The sequence below is a fragment of the Bos taurus genome, chromosome 12 (assembly GCF_002263795.3).
Source record: "Bos taurus isolate L1 Dominette 01449 registration number 42190680 breed Hereford chromosome 12, ARS-UCD2.0, whole genome shotgun sequence".
Taxonomy (NCBI): Eukaryota; Metazoa; Chordata; class Mammalia; order Artiodactyla; family Bovidae; genus Bos; species Bos taurus.
Window position 1 is genome coordinate 33,208,242 of NC_037339.1, and position 21,845 is coordinate 33,230,086.

The 21,845-nt window shown below is 41.8% G+C and overlaps 1 protein-coding gene and 1 long non-coding RNA gene across 4 annotated transcripts in view; one reads left to right on the plus strand and one right to left on the minus strand.

Annotated features, from left to right (window-relative positions):
• Nucleotides 1–466: 466 nt before the first annotated feature.
• On the minus strand, nt 467–4,701 carry LOC132346765 (uncharacterized). The gene is made up of 2 exons (XR_009496713.1): nt 4,612–4,701; nt 467–3,506 (listed from the first exon to the last, which is right to left on the minus strand). It is a non-coding gene; the product is annotated as an uncharacterized lncRNA (long non-coding RNA).
• LOC536660 (phospholipid-transporting ATPase IB-like) overlaps nt 4,602–21,845 on the plus strand; it is a 95,803-nt gene continuing 78,559 nt past the window's right edge. The window contains exons 1-4 of one of the 3 annotated variants that reach the window (XM_059892239.1): nt 4,602–4,785; nt 11,942–12,085; nt 15,138–15,237; nt 21,047–21,145. In XM_059892239.1, the coding sequence (XP_059748222.1) occupies nt 4,769–4,785; nt 11,942–12,085; nt 15,138–15,237; nt 21,047–21,145 (360 nt within the window). In that variant the 5' untranslated portion in view covers nt 4,602–4,768. Of the gene's footprint in view, nt 4,786–7,353; nt 7,458–11,941; nt 12,086–15,137; nt 15,238–21,046; nt 21,146–21,845 lie in introns of those variants that run through there. The other 2 variants (XM_059892238.1, XM_025000082.2) reach the window with 2 other exon arrangements.

Below are 21,845 nucleotides of genomic sequence, written 5' to 3' on the forward strand. Positions count from 1 at the left end.
GAAAAGAGTGAAAGATTGGCAAAGTCCAGACCGTCTGCTGGTGAGTCGCGGGAAGCTGCTCAGCTAAGAGGCTCCTGGAAGTGGCCTGAGAAGCTCTCCTCCCACCTTAGACCGAAAGCTCCACTGAAGCTGTCACGCTTATCACCTGTGATCAAGTCTAAGCCAGTGGCTCTCATGTTCCAGGTGCTCAGTAAGTATGTGTTGATTGAGTGAGAACTTTCAGGTGCCCTTGTGATCTGCTCTGGTTTCTCTCTCTCCAGTTCTCCCTTAGGACATAGGGTAGTTAAACAGAGCAGAGGAGGTTACCTAATATATAATATAAATCTGTATGGATGGAATATCATCTCTGTAATGTCAAGAATAATCAAAAGTAAGATGATATGGAAGTTGTATGACTTATAAAATTTTCCATGTATTCTCTAGCTTCTTACATCCTGTAAAAAATTTCAGACTCACACATACCTAATTAGAATGAAAATTTGTTTACTTGTTCCTTTGCCCAAAATGTATATTAAAATTATTTTGCTGATACAAGGTAACTTAGAAAAACAGGGTATTAGTTCAACACAAGAAATTTTATGTCTTCAGCATTGTCTTGAAATGCCCTTTCATATTATACAGTATTTTTAAATCTCATTTTACTTGGGAGAATAAACTGGTCAGCTAACTCATGAATCCTGTGGGGGCACTTACTATATCACGTCCCATGAGTAGGTGTCACATGTAAAGAAATGTTTACATAATCTCAGCAAGTCTTTTTTTTTTTTTAAACTGCACTGAGTGGCATGGGGGATCTTAGTTCCATGATCAGGGATCGAACCCATGCCCGCTGCCATGGAAGCATAGAGTTGTAATCACTGGACCTCCAGGGAAGTCCCAGTGAGTCTTAACAGTCTTTTCTGCTCACATGAAATGACTCTTCTGTGTTTTAAGGACCTCAGATACTGAGAATCGAGTTAGTCATCATCAGACTCTTTATTCATGACACAACATCATTGGTCCAGAAAGGCTACACTTTTCTCTTTCATTTTCCTTTGGTCGTTTTCTTCATCTCCTTCGTGCAGTTCCATACCCCTCATTCCCTAATGTCTTTAAGGTTTGTCCTCCCAAGCCATCTTCTATATTTTGAACATATTTTCTTAAAAAATATATAATAATATTTAAAGTTTAAAATTTTTGTATAAATTACTTTGTGATATACATCTCAACTAGCTTCTAAGTTTCATAAAATGTTGGCTTTTTTCGAGAACTATTTGTGTTACTTGGTATAACATGCTTCTGACTGGCATGTATGATTCTGCAGCAGTCATGCGCCATAGCTTATCTCTTCCTTTCATCATCGATACTTTTGTTGTTCCCAGCTGCTCCTACTTCTACAGATCTATGCATGTCTCCTTATGAACCTACCCTGTGGTTTCTTTGGTAAGTATGTCCTCGAGTTGAGTGGCTGGGATTTGGGGGTATATGCATATTAGCTTCAGTAAGTAGTGCTGACTTGCTCTCAGGAATGGTGGTACTGTTTACTGAACCCAGGTCCCACTGCTTGCCGTTCAAAAGCCATTAAAGAGGCCAGGTTGGTGGAATTAATAAAAGTTTGCTCTATTTTGGATGCTTGCAACCTGGGGATGGAGGGACGGTGGATCCTTGTCCAAAGGCTAACTCCCCTCTGACAATCAGGGGGCAAGAAATTTTATAGGCTGAGGGATGGGGCTACATGCAGAAATAGCAGTCAGTTCTGACAGTCATCTTGAAATTAGTCATGCAGTGGTCTGACCAGTGTCATCTTGTTTTAAGAACTGTTAGGTTTTAGTTCCAGGGTTGGTTTGGTTCCATTTTTTGAAGCCAGTTCTCAGAATTGTGGCAGCTTATATCATGGTTATAGTCTGGTCATCTTGTAGTTAACTTCTTCTACCTGGTGGGGGTTTCATTCTCTAAGATAGCTCATATATTATGGCTCAGAACATTATAGCCCTTGAGGAGGAACTAAAGGTCCTTAACTATGCTTAATGAATAAAGTGTTGTTTGGTCTGCTGTGACTATTTCCCTTTGTTTCTGCATGTTCTCACTTCTCTGATTAAACCTATTCTTTGGCTAAAGCTTTTCCAAAGACAAAAGGCAGTTAGAGAACCTGGCTTGGCTTTCTCTGCCCACCAAAGCAAAATAAAAAATACACAGAGAGAGTTTGGAGGAAATAGAAAGATGGCTTAATTCTCAGCCAGCGGAGAGGGCAACACAGTAGGCTCAAGCTTCAAGAACTGTGCCTCCCAACCATGAGGAGTCTAGGGGCTTATATAAGATGAGGGTTCAAAGTCAGGGGTCGTGATGAGGAACAAAGGTGTTCGGATCTTGATTTCTTCCTCTTGCATTGTTTCAAAGACAGTCATAGGCTGGTATCAGTAACCCGGTAATTGGGTCTGGCGGTTTGATGCCTCTGCGGCCTTCTTTCTGATGTAACTATAGGGGGAAGGGTTGTAAGGGTCAACACCAGATACAGGATGTATTTAGCATGTAGAACCAAAGGAAAATAGATGTGAAGTGTAGCTCCTGCTGAGTCAGGGGCAGAAAAGCAAACTTAGTTGCAGGCATGCGGACTTAGGAGCAGTTAAAGTAAAACACTTTCCGTGAGTTTAGGTCTGCTCACTGTTCTCTTTATTTTCTTCGTTTTCAGAAAGGGAAAGAGAAAAACCCATTTCTCTCTTTTTTATTTTTTTCCTTTTCACTGCAACAGGACTGTAGGGCCTGTTCCATTTCAGTACCTATGTAGATTCTAATATGGTAAAGACTGATTGATAGAAGCCCCATAAACAAAAGCTCCTTGGGTTCTTTGCATATGAAGAGTTCCTGAGATCTTCCAGTTTGAGAAACAATGATTTAGGCTACATCAATCCTGGCAAAAATCATCAATTATCAAATTTACTTTATGTCATGTTAAGTGAGGTATTGTCTTACCCTGATGCATTCACTCATCGATAAGGTATATTATGTATTTTTTCACCACTTAGGAGAAAGGTGAATTGGCTTCTAAGTGTCGAAGGCCTCCTTTTCAGTCTGTGAGTGAGTAAGGATGAGAAGCTTGGCCACCCCATCTCAGAAGTGCAGCATGGAGGGAAGGCGCTGAGCCCTCACAATTGTCAGAACTCTCGGAGGCCAGCTGCGGAGGTTTCATCTCATTCCTGGGGAAGGCCAGGGGCCAGTCGGAGATTACAGCTGTTTGTGCTGAGCTACAACATACATTCAAGATCTTTCTTGAAAGGATCAGCAATCCTTTCAAGGTCCTAAGTGGTCCTAAGTGGTCCCCATGGCCTGAAGCTGGTAAGTAACTCTGCAGTGCCTTCCTTCAGCTTGCTGCCCCTTTAAGCCTGGCAGCTGTCCTGCAGCAGTTACAGTAACTGAACTCAGTCAGGTCTGGTTGCTCTGCTCTGGCAGTCTGCCACTGCTCCCCTTTCACCCCAGGTTCTTGCCCTCCAGGTATCATGGGGCAGGTGATGAGAAGCTCAATCAGGGTCCTGTGTGAATGGCCAGAGAAATAATCAACTGAGATGATGGATTCAATTGTAATTTACATATTGCTTAAACATACTCTAGTGTGTGACCTGTCACTGTTAAGTGGACGCTAGCGCTATGAGATATGTGATGATGTGTGTACAAAGTTCATCACTCTATTTTCACCCTATAGAATAAACAACCTTTATCATTTTGTCACATTTGCTTCCAGGATTTTCTCTTTACATTCTTTCAAAAAAAGGAATCGTTAGGATAAAGCAAAGTAAAAGCCACCTTTAACCATTACCTCTAGGCTCATTCCTCCTGTCCCCCCTTTCCCACCTCCCACCCAAAGCAATGATTATTATAAGTGTACTTTGCATGATTGTTACCAAAAATGTAAATCCATGTGCCCAAGGCACAGTGAGGCCAATCAATACTAAAACATTGGAGTCTGGAACAGAGAAAGGTTTGTTACAGGGCCACACAAGGAGATGGGTGGCTCATGCACTAAGAACCCCAAAGTTATTGAAGGCTTTCAGTAAAGCCCTTTTCTAGGAAAGGTGAGGGAGGGGCCTTGTCAGTTGCTGCAGAGTTCAGATCCTTGTTTTTGAGGCCAGTTCATGGTCAGGTGACGATGTTCCAGTAAACCTCTACCAAACAAATGTTATTCTCTGTCCTGACAAGAAACAGCCAGGTCCCAAGCATAGCTGTTGCCCTCCCAGGTCCTGGTCCTGGCTGAGAGGAGGCAGAGCTCAGCTGGCAGCACCCTTAGGGCCAGGTCCCCAGACCCTGCCCAGTTGTCATCCCTGAGGGAGACAGGCACCCAACTCAACTGGCCCTGGGACCCCTCAGGCCTCCCACAAAGTGGGGGCAGTTCCCACAGACTGCGACCCAGGCAGATAGCCGCAACCACTGAGGTCACATAGACAGTAATGAGAGAGAGGTTCACTGCTGCCTCAAGGCCTAGTCCTGGCCAATGGATGGCCCTGGCAAGGGCTCTGGAGCCCTGCAAGACACAGCCCCCAGCCTGTTCGCTGGCCGCCCCCTCTCCCCCCAGCTCACCCTCTGGCCCAAGGCTAGGCAAGCTGGAGGGTCTCAGGGAGAAGGCAGGGATCTGCCTCTTACCTCATTCTCTACCTGAGGACCACAGCACCACCAACTGTTGACTGAGTCACTTCTCTAATGGCTCCTCATTGACAGTTGGTTGCTTGTGGATGGGGCCCACCAAGGGTCTGACCAATGGCTGAGGAGGACCTGTTGCCTGGTAACAGGGTGCTGAGTAATGATGCCCAGCAATGGGTACGTGCTAAGGGATGTGCTCTGTTACATGATTTTAGTCCTTTTTTAATTTCTAAAATCACATTTGTAACTATAGATCCATAAACAGGACCTAATATTGTAGTTATGTATTTTAAAGCTTACATAAATGATTTAATGAGTTGGTGATGGACAGGGAGGCCTGGCATGCTGCGATTCATGGGGTCGTAAAGAGTCAGACACGACTGAGCGACTGATCAGATCTGATCTGATGTATCATTTTTATGGGCTTCTCAGGTGGCTCAGTGGTAAAGAGTCTGCCTACAATGCAGGAGACCCAGGTTTGATCCCTGGATTGGGAAGATCCCTTGGAGAAGGGAATGGCTACCCACTCCAGTATTCTTGCCTGGAGAATCCTATGGACAGAGGAACCTGGCAGGATCTAATATTGTAGTTATGTATTTTAAAGCTTACATAAATGATTTAATGAGTTGGTGATGGACAGGGAGGCCTGGCGTGCTGCGATTCATGGGGTCGCAAAGAGTCGGACATGACTGAGCAACTGAACAACAGTAACGTATCATTTTCACATCATTCTTAGGTTTTTGAGATTATCTATCTATGGATATAAGAAGAGCTGTTTTTCAATTTGTTTAGCTTTTTTTAATTTGTAAGGATAAAAGTCTTGACTCCCAAATTCTTTACACATCACACCAGAACAACTTGTAAAGTAGGCTCTTTGAGAATATTCTGTAGAGGCCATCATGTTGTTTTCTAATACAGTTCTATTTTTCCCTTTTGACTTGTTTTTCTTACCTTATTGTACTGACTAAAGCCTCCGGTACAACACTGCGTAGACACTGTGAGAAAGGACAGCCTTGTATTGTCTCCAGTCTTACAGAGAAAGCATTCAGTCTCTGGCAATTAAGTATGATATTTGCTGCAGGTTTTTCGTAGAAATCCTTTGTCAGGTTGAGGAAATTTCCTTCTTTTCTTGGTTTGCTGAGAGGTTTTATTGATTAATGTTAAATTTTGTCAAATAGTTCTTCTATATCTACTGACATTATCACCGGGCTTTTCAGTCTTTTGACAAGTTTCATTATTTTGGTTTCAAATGATTCAACTTTGCTTTCTAACCCTAACCTTAACCCCACATGTTGTTCACTCAGTCATGTCTGATGCTTTGCGACCCCATGGACTGCAGCATGCCAGGTTTGTCTGTCCATCACCATCTCTTGGAGCTTGCTCAAACTCATGTCCATTGAGTTAGTGATGACATCCAACCATCTCATCCTCTGTCATCCCCTTCTTCTCCTGTCTTCAATCTTTCCCAGCATCAGGGTCTTTTCTAATGAGTCAGTTCTTCTCATTACTACCCAAAGTATTGGAGTTTCAGCTTCAACATGAGTCCTTCCAGTTCAGGACTGATTTCCTTTAGGATTGACTGGTTTGGTCTCCTTGCAGTCCAAGGAACTTTCAAGAGTCTTCTCCAACACCACAGTTCAAAAGCATCAGTTCTTCGGTGCTCAGCCTTCTTTATGGTCCAACGCTCACATCCATACATGACTACTGGAAAAACCAAAGCTTTGACTATTTGGACCTTTGTCAGCAAAGTAATGTCTTTGCTTTTTAATATGCTGTCTAGGTATGTCATAGGTTTTCTTCCAAGGAGCAAGCGTCTTTTAATTTCATGGCTGCAGTCACCATCTGCAGTGATTTTGGAATCCAAGAAAACAATGTCTTTCACTGTTTTTATTGTTTCCCCATCTATTTGCCATAAAGTGATGGGACCGGATGCCATGATCTTAGTTTTTTGAATGGTAAGTTTTAAGCCAGATTTTTCACTTTCCTCTTTCACCATCAAGAGGCTCTTTAGCTCCTCTTCGCTTTTTGCCATAAGGGTGGTGTCATCTGCATATCTGAGGTTACTGATATTTCTCCAGCAATCTTGATTCCAGCTTGTGCTTCATCCACCCCAGCATTTCGCATGATGTACTCTGCGTGTAAGTTAAGTAAGCAGGGTGACAATATAGAGCCTTGATGTACTCCTTTCCCAATTTTGAACCAGTCCCCACATGGTTATCATTAGTTTCCTGACACAGGAAAGTACCACAAAATTGCTGATTTAGGACAGCAGAGATTTACTGTCTCATGTTTCTTGAGGATAGAAGTCTGAAATCACGGTGTCATCAGCCCATGCTAGATCTGAAGCCTGTAGGGAAGGATCATTCATTCTTTTGGTTTCTGGCCTGTGTCAGCAGAATTCCATTCTTTACGTCCATCTTCACGTGACGTTCTCTGTCTCTGCACATCTTCCCTCTATTTGTGTGTCTGTCTCTGAGCCCAAATTTCTCTCTTTTATAAGAACACTAGTTACATTGGATTCGGGTTCGTCCTAATGACATCATCTTAATTTAGTTAAATCTGCGAACAACTTATGCTATAGTTTTCAAGTTTGTGTCCTGCCTCCCATTCATATGTTGAAATCCTAACCCCTCAAAGGTATTTGTAGGTGGGGTCTTCGGAAGGAGCTTAGTCATGAAAGTGCTGCTCTCATCAATGGCATTATTGCCTCAAAAAGAGGGTCCAGAGGCACCATAGACCCTCTTCCAGGTGAGAACACAGAATGCGCCAGTTATGAATCAGGTGGATGGTTTTTATCAGAACGTGATCATGCTGGTGTCTTGATCTTGAACTTCTCAGCTTCCAAAATTGTGAGAAACAGATTTCTGTTGTTTATAAGCTACCCTATCTGTGGTATTCTATTATAGTGGCCCAAACAGATCTAGACAATATATTTCTGAATATGATCACATTGAGGTACTACTCCAAGGTCAGGATGTCAATATATTAATGTTTCCTTTGGTGGGGAAACACAATTCCACCTATAAAAATTATGATGTATACTCATTTTGCATAGTGGTAGATTTTAAATACTTTGCTAAAGATTTTTGTGTCCATGTTTATAAAGTATTTTGTACCATTTTTTTCTTGTAATGACTTTGGTTTTGGTATCACTATAATGTGGCTTCATAAAATATTTTGGGAAGAGTTCCTGCTTCCCCTCTTATTTTTCTGTGGCTAACTTTAAGATTTTCCCTTTGACTTTTGTTTTCTGTATTTACTACATGTGTATGTATGACTTTGTTTTTATTTATCTTATAAATATTTGTTGGTTTTCTTGCTTTTGTAGAAGAGTCATAGCCATTGGTTCTTCACATGTTGCTTCTGCTCCATTTTTTTTTCTCCTCTCTTTTCCCTGTGAGACTCCAATTAAATTTTTGTTAGATCATTTTACTTTATTGACTTGAATTTCTTTATGTATATTCCATCTATTCCCTTCCCCAAGCTGTATTTTTCATAATTTCTCAGATCTCTATTTCATCTTATTATTTTCACTTTCAGCAGCAGCCTATCTGCTGCCAAATTTGTCCACTGAATTTTTAAGTTTGACTATGACTTTCCTCATTTATAGAGGTTTTGTCTGATTCTTCTTCACACTTGTTGGATTACTTCTCATAGTTTCTCTCCTTATAGGTATGTTAAAGCTTATCTTTTTTTTTTTAATATGGTTATTTTCTTTCTAAAGAAACCTGTACCTTCTAACTCAAGCATTTGAAATCTTTAGTGGGTAGTTTCTGCCATCTTTTATTCATAATGCTGATTATTTATGTTACTTTGCTTCCTTTTTTGGCTGTATATTACTCCTTCCCCTCCATAAGTAATTTGTGGGGATTTTTTGAGGCTTAGGATGATGGTATTTTTCTTTGGAGTGGACTCCTATTTGTTTCAGTCATTTCTAGCCCTACCAGTGCTGAACCCTTTTAAATGAAGCTTGAGGTTTCTTTCAACTCTGGTGATGCCAGTTTGGGTTATTTTGCTAGACAGCCAGCCCACCAGAAGTTATAGCCTCCCAAGCTGTGTTCTCGGTCTCCTTCCTTCTTTACTCCCTCCCTCACTCCCTCCCTTCCTTTCTCTTTCCCTCTTCCCTTTTTCTCTCTCCTTCCTCAGGAGATGAATCTGTGTGATCATAGGGTTCTTTCAGATTCCCTAAGCCTTTCAGGACCTGAGCCTTGACTTATATACCCTCTATTTCTCTATAGTTAACTTTAGTAGGACTTTGCAAATTTCTTCTTGGAAAAAGTGCTTTTTTATTTTTTTTCACCTATTTTTCTGGACTTTTTGCTTTTGACTGAATTTTTGCCCAATAATAGCTCTTATCTTGACTATTCAATGCATTCAAAAAACTAAAAAAAAAAATTTTTTTTTTTAGCATTTTAAAATGTTTCAGTAGAGAGTTTGGTCACAATAAGATTGCCCACCATTATCTAAAGCCTTACTTTTGTGTCTAAATAAATCACTGCTTAACTACTAGTCTTGATTACCAAAGTTTTTCATTCATTTCTTGGTGGGATATTCAATCTTCTGTCTCTGGCCTGAATGTTTCAGTGGTAGAGTATAAGTGTGGCCCCAGGATTCCCTTTCCTTCCAAACTTTGTAGGTGATTAAATTGGTTTCAGGGGACTTCCCTGGTGGTCCAGTGGTTAAGAATCTGCCTTGCAATGCAAGGATGTGGGTTTGATCCCTATTCTTAGAACTAAGATCCTGCATGTCATGGCAACTAAACCTGTCTGCTGTAACAACTGAGCCCTGGCGGTCCGCAGCCTGCACAACACAAGACACAGGGAGGATCCCCAGTATGCAACCAAGACCCCACACAGCCAAATAAATGCATTGAATAAACTAGCTTTTGATTGAGAATAATGATTTAAAAAAAAAAAGAATAATGATCTGTTTTTCATTATTCTTAAAGTCCAGCAGACTTTGTTAGGAAGTGTCTTGGCATTGGGCATTGATTGTTTTGTATCAGATTTTCCTTAATCATGTCATGCCCCTTAATTTGTCTTTAATAACAAGCTTCTTCTACCATGGCTTTGAATATTTTTATTTGTATTTTTTTATTTGCATTAGTAACTGCTTAGTTAATTTTTTCATTTTTTGTTTCTTTTTCAAGGACAACAAATATACACATATTGGATATACTTTGTCCTAAATTTATAATTTTTCTCCAATTCTTTATCCTCTGTGCTCTTTCAAATTTCATCTTGCTTAGTTTTCTGTAGTATGTGCAGCACACCCCCTCTCTTCAGTTATTATTTGAGTTGCTTCAATGTAGCTTTTCATTTTCTTAAGGTATTTTGCTCTTTCATTTCTTCCCTGAGCTCTTTCAGGTCAGTTGAAAATTCTTCTTAAGTTTTATTATCACTTTACTTTTTGAAGATTTGTTTAATGTGAACCGTTATTAAAGTCTGTATTGAATTTATTACAATATTTCTTCTGTTTTATGCTTTGGTTTTTTGGCCAGAAGGCATTGTGGGATCTTAGCTCCCATACCAGGAATCGAACCTTCACCCCTTGAATTGGAAGGCAAAGTCTTAACCACTATACCACCAGGGAAGTCTCTATTATCACTTTAAAAATGATTTGTTTTGAGCTCTTGTTTCATCATGGCTGTATTTAATTTCTTTTAAAGCAGATGTGTTTTCTATGTGTTTTGTTACTTAATTCTTTTGATATGCAAACCACAATTCCCTTTGTCTTTTGTTCCTTCGACTTTGTCATATTTTGGGCAAAAGCCTGCATGACTTTGCATTGATCCTGTGCTGGATCACTTTTTCCTGCTGCTCAGTTTCCTGGACCACTCTCCAGCCCAGGTACCTGCTGAGGAAGGAGGTGAGCAGGGGCATCGCCTTAGGCTTGGCCCTTCCCCGTGGGAACAGTCGGCCACTGGCAACCTTCCCTTAGATTGCAGGTCAGCAGGCTTTACCAGGTAGCCCTGATGACACAGGTCTCTGGTTCGGTGAAGACCCAGAGCTTTGTTTACTTCCATCAGCAGCAGCTTAGCTGTCAGTCACCTCTTTTCTTGTGTTTGTCTTGTATCTTCCCCTCACTCATGGATACTTTGTTAGTGAAATGTGGGAAGAGAAATACCTAGATTAAGCTACAATTATGAGGGTCCAATCCCTGAGGCAGAGAATCTGAACATCTACTTTAACCCTGAGCTGAAAGAATTTTGACAAATCTGGGCAATGTGGGCTATGGACAGATACACAGTTACTTTCTCCATGTGGATGGTGCACAGGCCAGAGCCCCTCCCCAAGCTGGCCTCTCTTTCTCACCACAAACAAAGCTGCCTTTGGCCCTTTGGTCAAAAGCCTTCCTTCTTCTTCAATTAGTAGATGTCTGAGTAAGAAAGCTACATAGGCAAGGAAGACTATTCAAGACTCTTACAGAAAGAAGGGAGACAGAACTCAACTCAGCTGACACAAAGGACTGGAGAGAGATTTTTAAGAGCTGAGGTGGGGAAGAGGGGGATCATGGACAATCCAGGGTTTGAACATTCACTTTACCCAAAGAAAAAGTACAGCTTCTCCCCTTTCACAATAGGAGGGAGTTTTCCAGCTTTGAGCAGGGCGTCAGCTGAAGTCAGGAGTCTATGGTCCTGGATGATTGCATTTCAGAGATATCCCAGGTCCTTGAGAAAGATTCCCTGAATCTTAAAGTTGGTAAAGGTCTTTTGAGATTTACATACATTTAAAAGGGCATAGAGTAAGTTTAGTTACAATTACAGGTTATCTAAAGAGAATACTTTAGAAAAAAGAAAAGTGACTTCAAGGGCCTGCAGGCAGAAAGACACCCTGTTTGGACTTTAGTCTAGATGAAGGTCATCTTGGTCAGGGTTCAGGTTTCTGATCTGGGAGCCATTGCTCCTTAGCCAAGACACTCTTCAGGGGAGCACCCATCCCATACCCCCCTCTGCTTCTCTTTCTTCTGTCTCTTGCCTCCACCTCTTTCTAGGTCCAGCTGCTGGGTCCTAATTCATGGTCCCTCACCCCTTTCTTGGGCCCTGTGCCCACCCAGAGCCTCTAGGGCAGGGGAGGGGTGGGGTATGTGAGCTGTGGAGGAGTCTGGCTGCCCCCTCCATGCAGGACAGCAGGGGAAGGCTGCCCTATCTCTCTTGGCCCAGGTCATGATCCCTGGGGGCAAAGAACGCTGTCCTCCCCAGGGTACTCAAGAGAGGCTGTGTGTGACCCCTCCACACACACACAGACACACACACACAGAGTCCCCGCTGCCCTCCCTGGAGCTTGCCTTCACCTGAGTTTCCATGTAATATCTTGGTGCCTTCTTGTCACAGGACCCGTTCGCTTCTCTGGGGGCTGTCAGAGGTGGAGGAAAAGATGGGCTGGAGGCAATCTCTGCAAGGAGCAGACGTGCCAATGGGCCGCACCATTTACCTCAACGAACCCCTTAGGAACGCTTTCTGCGAAAACTCCATCAGGTGAGAAGACTGTGGAGGTAGGAGGAGAGGAAGGAGGAAGGAGGCTGTGGTCTTCTCCACAATAAACAACACTGTGTGTGGATGCTCCAGGCTAGAACAGCGTTCTTGAACCTGCAGGAACTCACTGCAGAGAATAGGATTTGTCTCCACCTCCCCTTCGAGGCTTCTTGAAGCCGCTCTCTGCTCTGACTTGTCCCCATTCACAGGCACCCACCCACCAGCTGAATGTGCTCTAGTAAAACCACTTGCTAGGGAGCAGGGGAAAGCCCTTGCCAGGGGAGCCACCCACCAACATCACCCTCTGGGGAATGAGCAGTAGCTAGGAAGAGTTCTGCTTCCTGAGGAATTCACTGAGCTGAGTACTGAAACTCTGCAGAGGCAGTTTAGATGAAAGCCTAAAAGGGACTTTTTTCATATATATGTTTATAACTTCCCCGGTGGATCAGATGGTAAAGAATCCACCTACAATGCAGGAGACCTGGGTTCTATCCCTGGGTCAGGAAGATCCCCTGGAGAAGGAAATGGCTACCCACTCCAGTATTCTGGAGACTTCCATGGACAGAGGAACCTGGTGGTCTATAGTCCATGGGGTCGCAAAGAGTTGGACATGACTGAGGAACTAACACACATACGCACACACACATATATATGTGTATATACGTATACACACACACACACACACACACATACACATATATTCTTTATTTTTTTAAAACCAGGCTCTAAGGCCAGAGGTTGGATACATGAGCTCAGTAGTCAGTAAGCTTTTTCACTATTAACTAACTAATCAAAGAGCTTAAAAATGTACATCACTGACTTGGCAAGAGAAAGAGGATATCTCTGAAGCCAAAAATGAAGGCAAAGCAGGAACCCAAAGAGGTCAAGGATGCTGATGTGGCTGGTTTCTGAGGACACCTGCCCAGTTCTAGTGACTTAGGGCTTCAGATTTCGTGCTCAGTGGGAGGAGGGAACTCAAACCTAAGGCCACACCTGGTGGAAAACAGAATTGGAAACCCACCACCGTAATACTGGGTCTTTGGAGGATAACCTCCTAAATGAAGGGAGAATAAACATCTGATTTTTAAAAGACACATGATGAAGAAACTTAACCTCTTTTAAATTTGGCTCTGGCTTTAATATTTATAAAATTATTTTATATATCAATAGTCTTAAAAGTTATTAAATGTAATGAACTTGAAGAACAGTTTTGGATTGCTAATTATTAATTCTATTTAGTTCATGAGTCTTTCAAAAACATCCTGCCTAGGGAATTCTTCAAATTCGATGAGGATGAATTAAAAGAAGAAATATTAAATTTCCTATCTAAAAACTCCAAAAGTTTGGTAAAATAACATGCATAATATCTGGCAAATCCAAACATAATAAAGAATATAAGGAGTATATGAAAACAAGAAAGTATTAAAGATAAGTGAGGTACCCAGAACACATTTTTTTAAATTAACCATACTTCAATAGATTTTACAAAGATATTTGAAGAATTTGATTCTTTATATTTTTGGATTTATAGTACTCTTGCTTGGAAAATCCCATGGACGGAGGAGCCTGGTAGGATGCAATCCATGGGGTCGCTAAGAGTCAGACACGACTGAGCGACTTCACTTTCACCTTTCACTTTCATGCACTGGAGAAGGAAATGGCAACCCATTCCGGTGTTCTTGCCTGGAGAATCCCAGGGATGGCTGAGCCTGGCGGGTTGCCGTCTATGGGGTCGCACAGAGTTGGACACTACTGAGGCGACTTTGCAGCAGCAGCAGCAGAGCTAAAATTTTTAAACCAGTCACATCTACCTATCATCTCTCTGTCATGGTCTGAATTCCCCCAAAGTTCATATGTTGAAATCCTAGCCCTCCAATGTGATGTTTTAGGAGGTGGAGCCCTTGGGAAATGATGGGGTCATTTGGGCAGAGTCCTCATTCGTGGACTTGCGACCTTATAAAAGGGCCCCAGAGAGCTGCCTTGCCCCTTCCACAATGTGAGGTTACACTGAGAATGTCGGTGGTGAAGTGGACACCCACCAGACACTGAATTTGCTGGTGCCATGATCTCAGACCCCCAGACTCTGGAACTGTGAGAAATAAATGTCGGTTGTTTATAAGCACCCAGTTTATGGTATGTTTGTTACAGCAGCTCAAATAGACTAGACGCTATCCTAGACCAGAAGACACACTGTCTATACTTTTATACATGTTAAATAGCCTTCACCAGCGATGATGCCGGTTTACACGTACATCATCAGTTTGAGAGCTCATGTTTCCTTGTGTCCTTGCTGATAATGCTGGGATTGCTCAGTCACTCAGTCATCGGTGTGAGATGTGAAAGCCTCTCTTTGTTTTTATTCCTTTGATTAGTAAAGGTTTATTTGCTTGCTTTATGTTTACTGGCCACTTGTATTTATTCTTTTGATAATTACTTGTTTATGCTTTAGATCCATTTTTATATTATGGTAAATGTTGTTTGCTTAATGGTTTTTAAAGACTCACTGTATACCAGAGATATTAGCCTCTTTTTCCTATGTGCTACAAATATATTTTTCCTAGTTGCTTATCATTTTTCAGTCTTGTAGTGCTTTCTTTCTGAACAGAACTTATATTTTTATATATCAAAATTTTGCTCATTACCAGGTTGTGTTCCTTATTACCTTCTCATTTGCATGTGTTTATTTTTTTTCTTTTGAATTTTTTGCTATGTATTGGAGTATAGCTGATTAACAATTTTGTGATAGTTTCAGTTGAACAGCAAAGGGATTCAGTCATGCATATGTCTAGATAGCATGCTGCTCTCTGCTTTCAGATCCCTGGTTCTCCACATCTGCCTATGTATTCACAGTACTTCATGAAGTGGAGAAATTTTTCTTCTACCTTGGGTTTTTTTAAAGGTAACAATGAATGCTGTGAAAAAAGACAGTATCTTTAGAAAAGGCACAGCATTTTAAAACAATGTTTTATCCACTTCTGAGTTGTAACCAAATTTTGTGTTTTCCATTGATGTTTCCTGAGTTCAGAAGGTTAACTTTCTACCTTTCTACCCACAGCACAGCCAAGTACAGCATGTGGTCATTTCTCCCTCGATATTTGTATCTGCAGTTTAGCAAAACTGCCAACGCCTTCTTCCTGTTCATCACTATATTGCAGGTGATGTTTTGAACATGTTGTTAGATTCAGATTTCTAAGAAGTACAAAAGGTACAACAATCTCATGAGTGTGACACAGAGAATAAGTTTAAGCACTATAAAGAGAGAACTCTCTTCTTCAAATATTTAACTTACTCATTGAGACACTAAACTCCATTTCTGGGCTGAAAGACATGTTGGTGAACAGTAGATGAATTAATGAGATATATTTGAAGTGACTTTTGTCATTTGTGCTACCTCCATAATACGATGATTTTACTCTATTTTGAAAGATATAATTCACTCTCTCATGTTAGTTTAAAATAACATCTTCCCCGCCAATAATGATAAGAACACTTAACATGAGGTCTAGCACCTTAACAAACTTTTAAGTCTCCAATCTCCAATAAAGTGCTATTACTGCAGGACCTTTGCTGCCCAGCAGATCTCTAGAACGTCTTCATCCTGCATAACGGAAGCTTTCTACTCACTGAGTAACAGCTTCCCCCCCACCCCCCCCACCCCTCTGCCATCACCAGCCTCTGGCACCCACTGTTCTCCTTGATAATTCTGTTAGTTTGACTGTTTTAGATACCTGATATCAACAGAGTCATAGGATTGTCCTTCTGTGACGGGCTTTTATCACTTCCATAATTTTCTCAAGGGTCATCCATGTTGCACATAGGACAGAATTTCCGTCTTTTCAGGCTGAACTAGGTGTATGTACTATTATACACAGAAATAATAAGCCAGCAAAAGTACTAAGGCAGCATAGAGAGTGTACCTAGGCCCACGCCTAGAAATATAGTCTAAATACTGACTTAAAACTCAACATTAGAAAAACAAAGGTCGTGGCATCTAGTCCCATCACTTCCTGGAAAACAGAAGAAGAAAACATGGAAGCAGTGGCAGATTTTATTTTCTTGGGCTCCAAAATCACCGCAGATGGTGACCGCAGCCATGAAATTAAAAAACGCTTGCTCCCTGGAAGTAAGGCTGTGGCAAACCTACACAGCATATCAAAAAGCAGAGCCATCACTTTGCTGACAAAGGTCCATATATTCAAAGCTATGGAGCTATCCCACATTAAAGGTCAGGAAGGGTGGCGGTGAGGAGATACCCCTCGTCCAAGGTAAGGCGCAATGGCTGCGCTTTGCTGGAGCAGCCGTGAAGAGATACTCCACGCCCAAAGTAAGAGAAACCCAAGTAAGACGGTAGGTGTTGCAAGAGGGCATCAGAGGGCAAACACACTGAAACCATACTCACAGAAAACTAGTCAATCTAATCACACTAGGACCACAGCCTTGTCTAACTCAGTGAAACTAAGCCATGCCCGTGGGGCAACCCAAGACGGGTGGGTCATGGTGGAGAGATTTGACAGAATGTGGTCCACTGGAGAAGGGAATGGCAAACCACTTCAGTATTCTTGCCTTGAGAACCCCATGAACAGTATGAGAAGGCAAAATGATAGGATACTGAAAGAGAAACTCCCCAGGTCAGTAGGTGCCCAATATGCTACTGGAGATGAGTGGAGAAATAACTCCAGAAAGAATGAAGGGATGGAGCCAAAGCAAAAACAATACCCAGCTGTGGATGTGACTGGTGATAGAAGTAAGGTCCGATGCTGTAAAGAGCAATATTGCATAGGAACCTGGAATGTCAGGTCCATGAATCAAGGCAAATTGGAAGTGGTCAAACAAGAGATGGCAAGAGTGAATGTTGACATTCTAGGAATCAGCAAACTAAAATGGACTGGAATGGGGGAATTTACCTCAGATGACCATTATATCTACTACTGCAGGCAGGAATCCCTCAGAAGAAATGGAGTGGCTGTCATGGTTAACAAAAGAGTCCAAAATGCAGTACTTGGATGCAATCTCAAAAACGACAGAATAATCTCTGTTCATTTCCAAGGCAAACCATTCAATATCACAGTAATCCAAGTCTATGCCCCAACCAGTAATGCTGAAGAAGCTGAAGTTGAATGGTTCTATGAAGACCTACAAGACCTTTTAGAACTAACACCCAAAAAAGATGTCCTTTTCATTATAGGGGACTGGAATGCAAAAGTAGGAAGTCAAGAAACACCTGGAGTGACAGGCAAGTTTGGCCTTGGAATACGGAATGAAGCAGGGCAAAGACTAATAGAGTTTTGCCAAGAAAATGCACTGGTCATAACAAACACCCTCTTCCAACAACACAAGAGAAGACTCTATACATGGACATCACCAGATGGTCAACACTGAAATCAGATTGATTATATTCTTTGCAGCCAAAGATGGAGAAGCTCTATACAGTCAGCAAAAACAAGACCAGGAGCTGACTATGGCTCAGACCATGAACTCCTTATTGCCAAATTCAGACTTAAATTGAAGAAAGTAGGGAAAACCACTAGACCATTCAGGTATGACCTAAATCAAATCCCTTATGATTATACAGTGGAAGTGAGAAATAGATTTAAGGGCCTAGATCTGATAGATAGAGTGCCTGATGAACTATGGAATGAGGTTCGTGACATTGTACAGGAGACAGGGATCAAGACCATTCCCATAGAAAAGAAATGCAAAAAAGCAAAATGGCTGTCTGGGGAGGCCTTACAAATAGCTGTGAAAAGAAGAGAAGCAAAAAGCAAAGGAGAAAAGTAAAGATATAAATATCTGAATGCAGAGTTCCAAAGAATAGCAAGAAGAGATAAGAAAGCCTTCTTCAGCGATCAATGCAAAGAAATAGAGGAAAACAACAGAATGGGAAAGACTAGGGATCTCTTCAAGAAAATCAGAGATACCAAAGGAACATTTCATGCAAAGACGGGCACAATAAAGGACAGACATGGTATGGACCTAACAGAAGCAGAAGATATTAAGAAGAGATGGCAAGAATACACAGAAGAACTGTACTAAAAAGATCTTAACGACCCAGATAATCACAATGGTGTGATCACTGACCTAGAGCCAGACATCCTGGAATGTGAAGTCAAGTGGGCCTTAAAAAGCATCACTACGAACAAAGCTAGTGGAGATGATGGAATTCCAGTTGAACTATTCCAAATCCTGAAAGATGATGCTGTGAAAGTGCTGCACTCAATGTGTCAGCAAATTTGGAAAACTCAGCAGTGGCCACAGGACTGGAAAAGGTCAGTTTTCTTTCCAATCCCAAAGAAAGGCAATGCCAAAGAATGCTCAAACTACCACACAATTGCACTCATCTCACACGCTAGTAAAGTAATGCTCAAAATTTCTCCAAGCCAGGCTTCAAGAATATGTGAACCGTGAACTTCCTGATGTTCAAGCTGGTTTTAGAAAAGGCAGAGGAACCAGAGATCAAATTGCCAACATCTGCTGGATCATGGAAAAGGCAAGAGAGTTCCAGAAAAACATCCCTTTCTGCTTTATTGACTATGCCTAAGCCTTTGACTGTGTGGATCACAAGAAACTGTGGAAAATTCTGAAAGAGATGGGAATACCAGACCACCTGATCTGCCTCTTGAGAAATTTGTATGCAGGTCAGGAAGCAACAGTTAGAACTGGACATGGAACAACAGACTGGTTCCAAACAGGAAAAGGTGTTCGTCAAGGCTGTATATTGTCACCCTGCTTATTTAACTTCTATGCAGAGTACATCATGAGAAACGCTGGACTGGAAGAAACACAAGCTAGAATCAAGATTGTTGGGAGAAATATCAATAGCCTCAGATATGCAGATGATACCACCCTTATGGCAGAAAGTGAAGAGGAACTAAAAAGCCTCTTGATGAAAGAGAAAGAGGAGAGTGAAAAAGTTGGCTTAAACCTCAACATTCAGAAAACGAAGATCATGGCATCCAGTCCCTCCACTTCATGGGAAATAGATGGGGAAACAGTGGAAACAGTGTCAGATTTATTTTTCTGGGCTCCAAAATCACTACAGATAGTGACTACAGCTGTGAAATTAAAAGACGCTTAGTCCTTGGAAGGAAAGTTATGACCAACCTAGATAGCATATTGAAAAGCAGAGACATTACTTTGCCAACAAAGGTCCATCTAGTCAAGGCTATGGTTTTTCCTGTGGTCATGTATGGATGTGAGAGTTGGACTGTGAAGAAGGCTGAGCGCTGAAGAATTGATGCTTTTGAACTGTGGTGTTGGAGAAGACTTGAGAGTCCCTTGGACTGCAAGGAGATCCAATCAGTCCGTTCTGAAGGAGATCAGCCCTGGGATTTCTTTGGAGGGAATGATGCTAAAGCTGAAACTCCAGTACTTTGGCCACCTCATGTGAAGAGTTGACTCATTGGAAAAGACTCTGATGCTGGGAGGGATTGGGGCAGGAGGAGAAGGGGATGACAGAGGATGAGATGGCTGGATGGCATCACTGACTCGATGGATGTGAGTCTCAATGAACTCCGGGAGTTGGTTACGGACAGGGAGGCCTGGTGTGTTGCGATTCATGGGGTCGCAAAGAGTCGGACACGACTGAACGACTGATCTGATCTCTGATGGTATTTCCAGCAATTATGTGAGAATTGGACCATAAAGAAGGCCCAGGGCTGAAGAACTGATGCTTTTGAACCGTGATGCTGGAGAAGACTCTTTAGAGTCCCTTGGACTGCAAGGAGATCAACCAGTCAATCCTAAAGGAAATCAACCCTGAGCCTTCACTGGCAGGATTAATGCTGAAGCTGATGTGCCAATACTCTGGCCATGTGATGCAAAGAGTTGATTCCCTGGAAAAGACCCTGAAGCTAGGCAGGATTGAAGGTAAAAGGCGAAGTGGATGGCAGAGGATGAGATGGTTGGATAGCAACACCGACTCAATGGACATGAATTTGAGCAAATGCCCAGAGATAGTGGATCCTAGTGTGCTGCAGTCCATGGAGTTGCAAAGAGTCAGACCCGACTGAGTGACTGAACGAGAACTTGTCTAAATCTGGAAAACTAAAGGGTCAGACCCCAGACCTCACCTACCCTTGCATCCATCAGAAAGCAACTATAACCTCAGTTTCAATTGCTTTATTTTTCACAGTTTAGACAGTAGGGGTTAGCCCTAGAGCACTGTCCACAGGTAACTTGTACCCAGGAAACATTATTCTTCTGGGCCTCCAAAAAATTTCTCCTCTTTCTCAAAGAGAAGTAAGATTAAGATAGCTGACCATTTGGATTTAGCTATTTTGAAAAGATGCTGTTTTATTATTTTAAAATTTATTTTTTGGCCGTGGGGCTTGTGGAATCTTAGTTCCCTGACCAGGGATTGAACCCAAGCCTTTGGCAATGAAAATGTGGAGTCCTAACCTCTGGACTGCCAAGGAATTTCCCCCAAAGATGTTATTTTAAACATTGATGTTTTGAGCTGTTTCAACCAAAGCATAATAAAATGTCTATTAGAAAGGTAACACAATCACTGAAATGTTATTAAGCAGTTGCTCTGGGGACTTTTCCGTAGTGTATAACATTTAGTGTCTGGGCTTCCCTTGTGGCTCAGATAGTAAAGAATCTGCCTGCAAACGTGGGAGACCAGTTTTCAAACCCTGTGTCAGGAAGATCCCCTGGAGAAGGGAATGGCAACCCACTCCAGTATTCTTGCCTGGAGAATTCCATGGACATAGGAGCCTGGCAGGCTGTATAGTCTATGGGGTCTCACAGAGCTGGACACAGCTGAGTGACTAACAGTTTGACTTTTTGACTTTGAGTATGTAGTGTCACACTCTGGGGTGATTTTGGTATCCTGAATCCTTTTCCTTTATATTTAATGTGTCTGTTGTTGTCACGTCCTGGATCATGCTATTAGCAGTGTAACTTTCAGTATATGCAAAATATAATAAGGACTTATGAAATTAATAGTGTAACTCTATTTTGCAGCAAATTCCAGACGTATCTCCGACGGGAAAATACACAACTCTGGTGCCTCTGCTAGTTATTCTTGTAATTTCAGGCATTAAAGAGATTGTAGAAGATTATGTAAGTGTACTGTTAGTAAATGCTCTCAAAAACACTGCCTTGAATGTAAGAGGTGTATTTCTTGGTCTTTTTTTTTTTTTTTAATTTCAGGCTACTGGTTGGAACTGTACAATTATTTAAATTCATATTTGATATGAGTGAATTAAAGTTTTGAGGTTTCACGATTTTAATCGTGTGTGTATTTGAGAGACCAGCAGGACTTCATATCAATTCTGAGAACTGTGATAGTATCTGTGGGGACACAATCCAGCCAGAGGAGAGAATCCTAGATGGCAGAGAAGGATGTGCACACAAATTGTGCTCTTACTTCGTTACTCCTATAACCTTGGCGGAGGAGTGATTTTACAGGCGCCTGCAGATTTCAGTAGGAAAATAAAAGAAGACAGATAGCTAACAGTGTTTTCTTTTGCTGCTGCTGGGGTCGCTCTAGCGTTGTCTCCTCCTCACCTACAGTCCTAATGCTCGTTTCTAAAATAACCAGTGGTGGTCATTTGTATGTTTCTGCCTCAGTCCTACCGGCTTGTTATGTCATCAGTTAAATCTGTTAGGCCTTTCAACTGGTTTACAGTATGAAAGAATTTTTCAAACTTAAAAGCTTTTGGTTAAATTGGGGCAATATTCAGCATAGCCAATTATGTGTTTTGCCAAATAGTCATTACAAACATCACATGAAATGTTAACATTTCAAGGAAGCACTTTA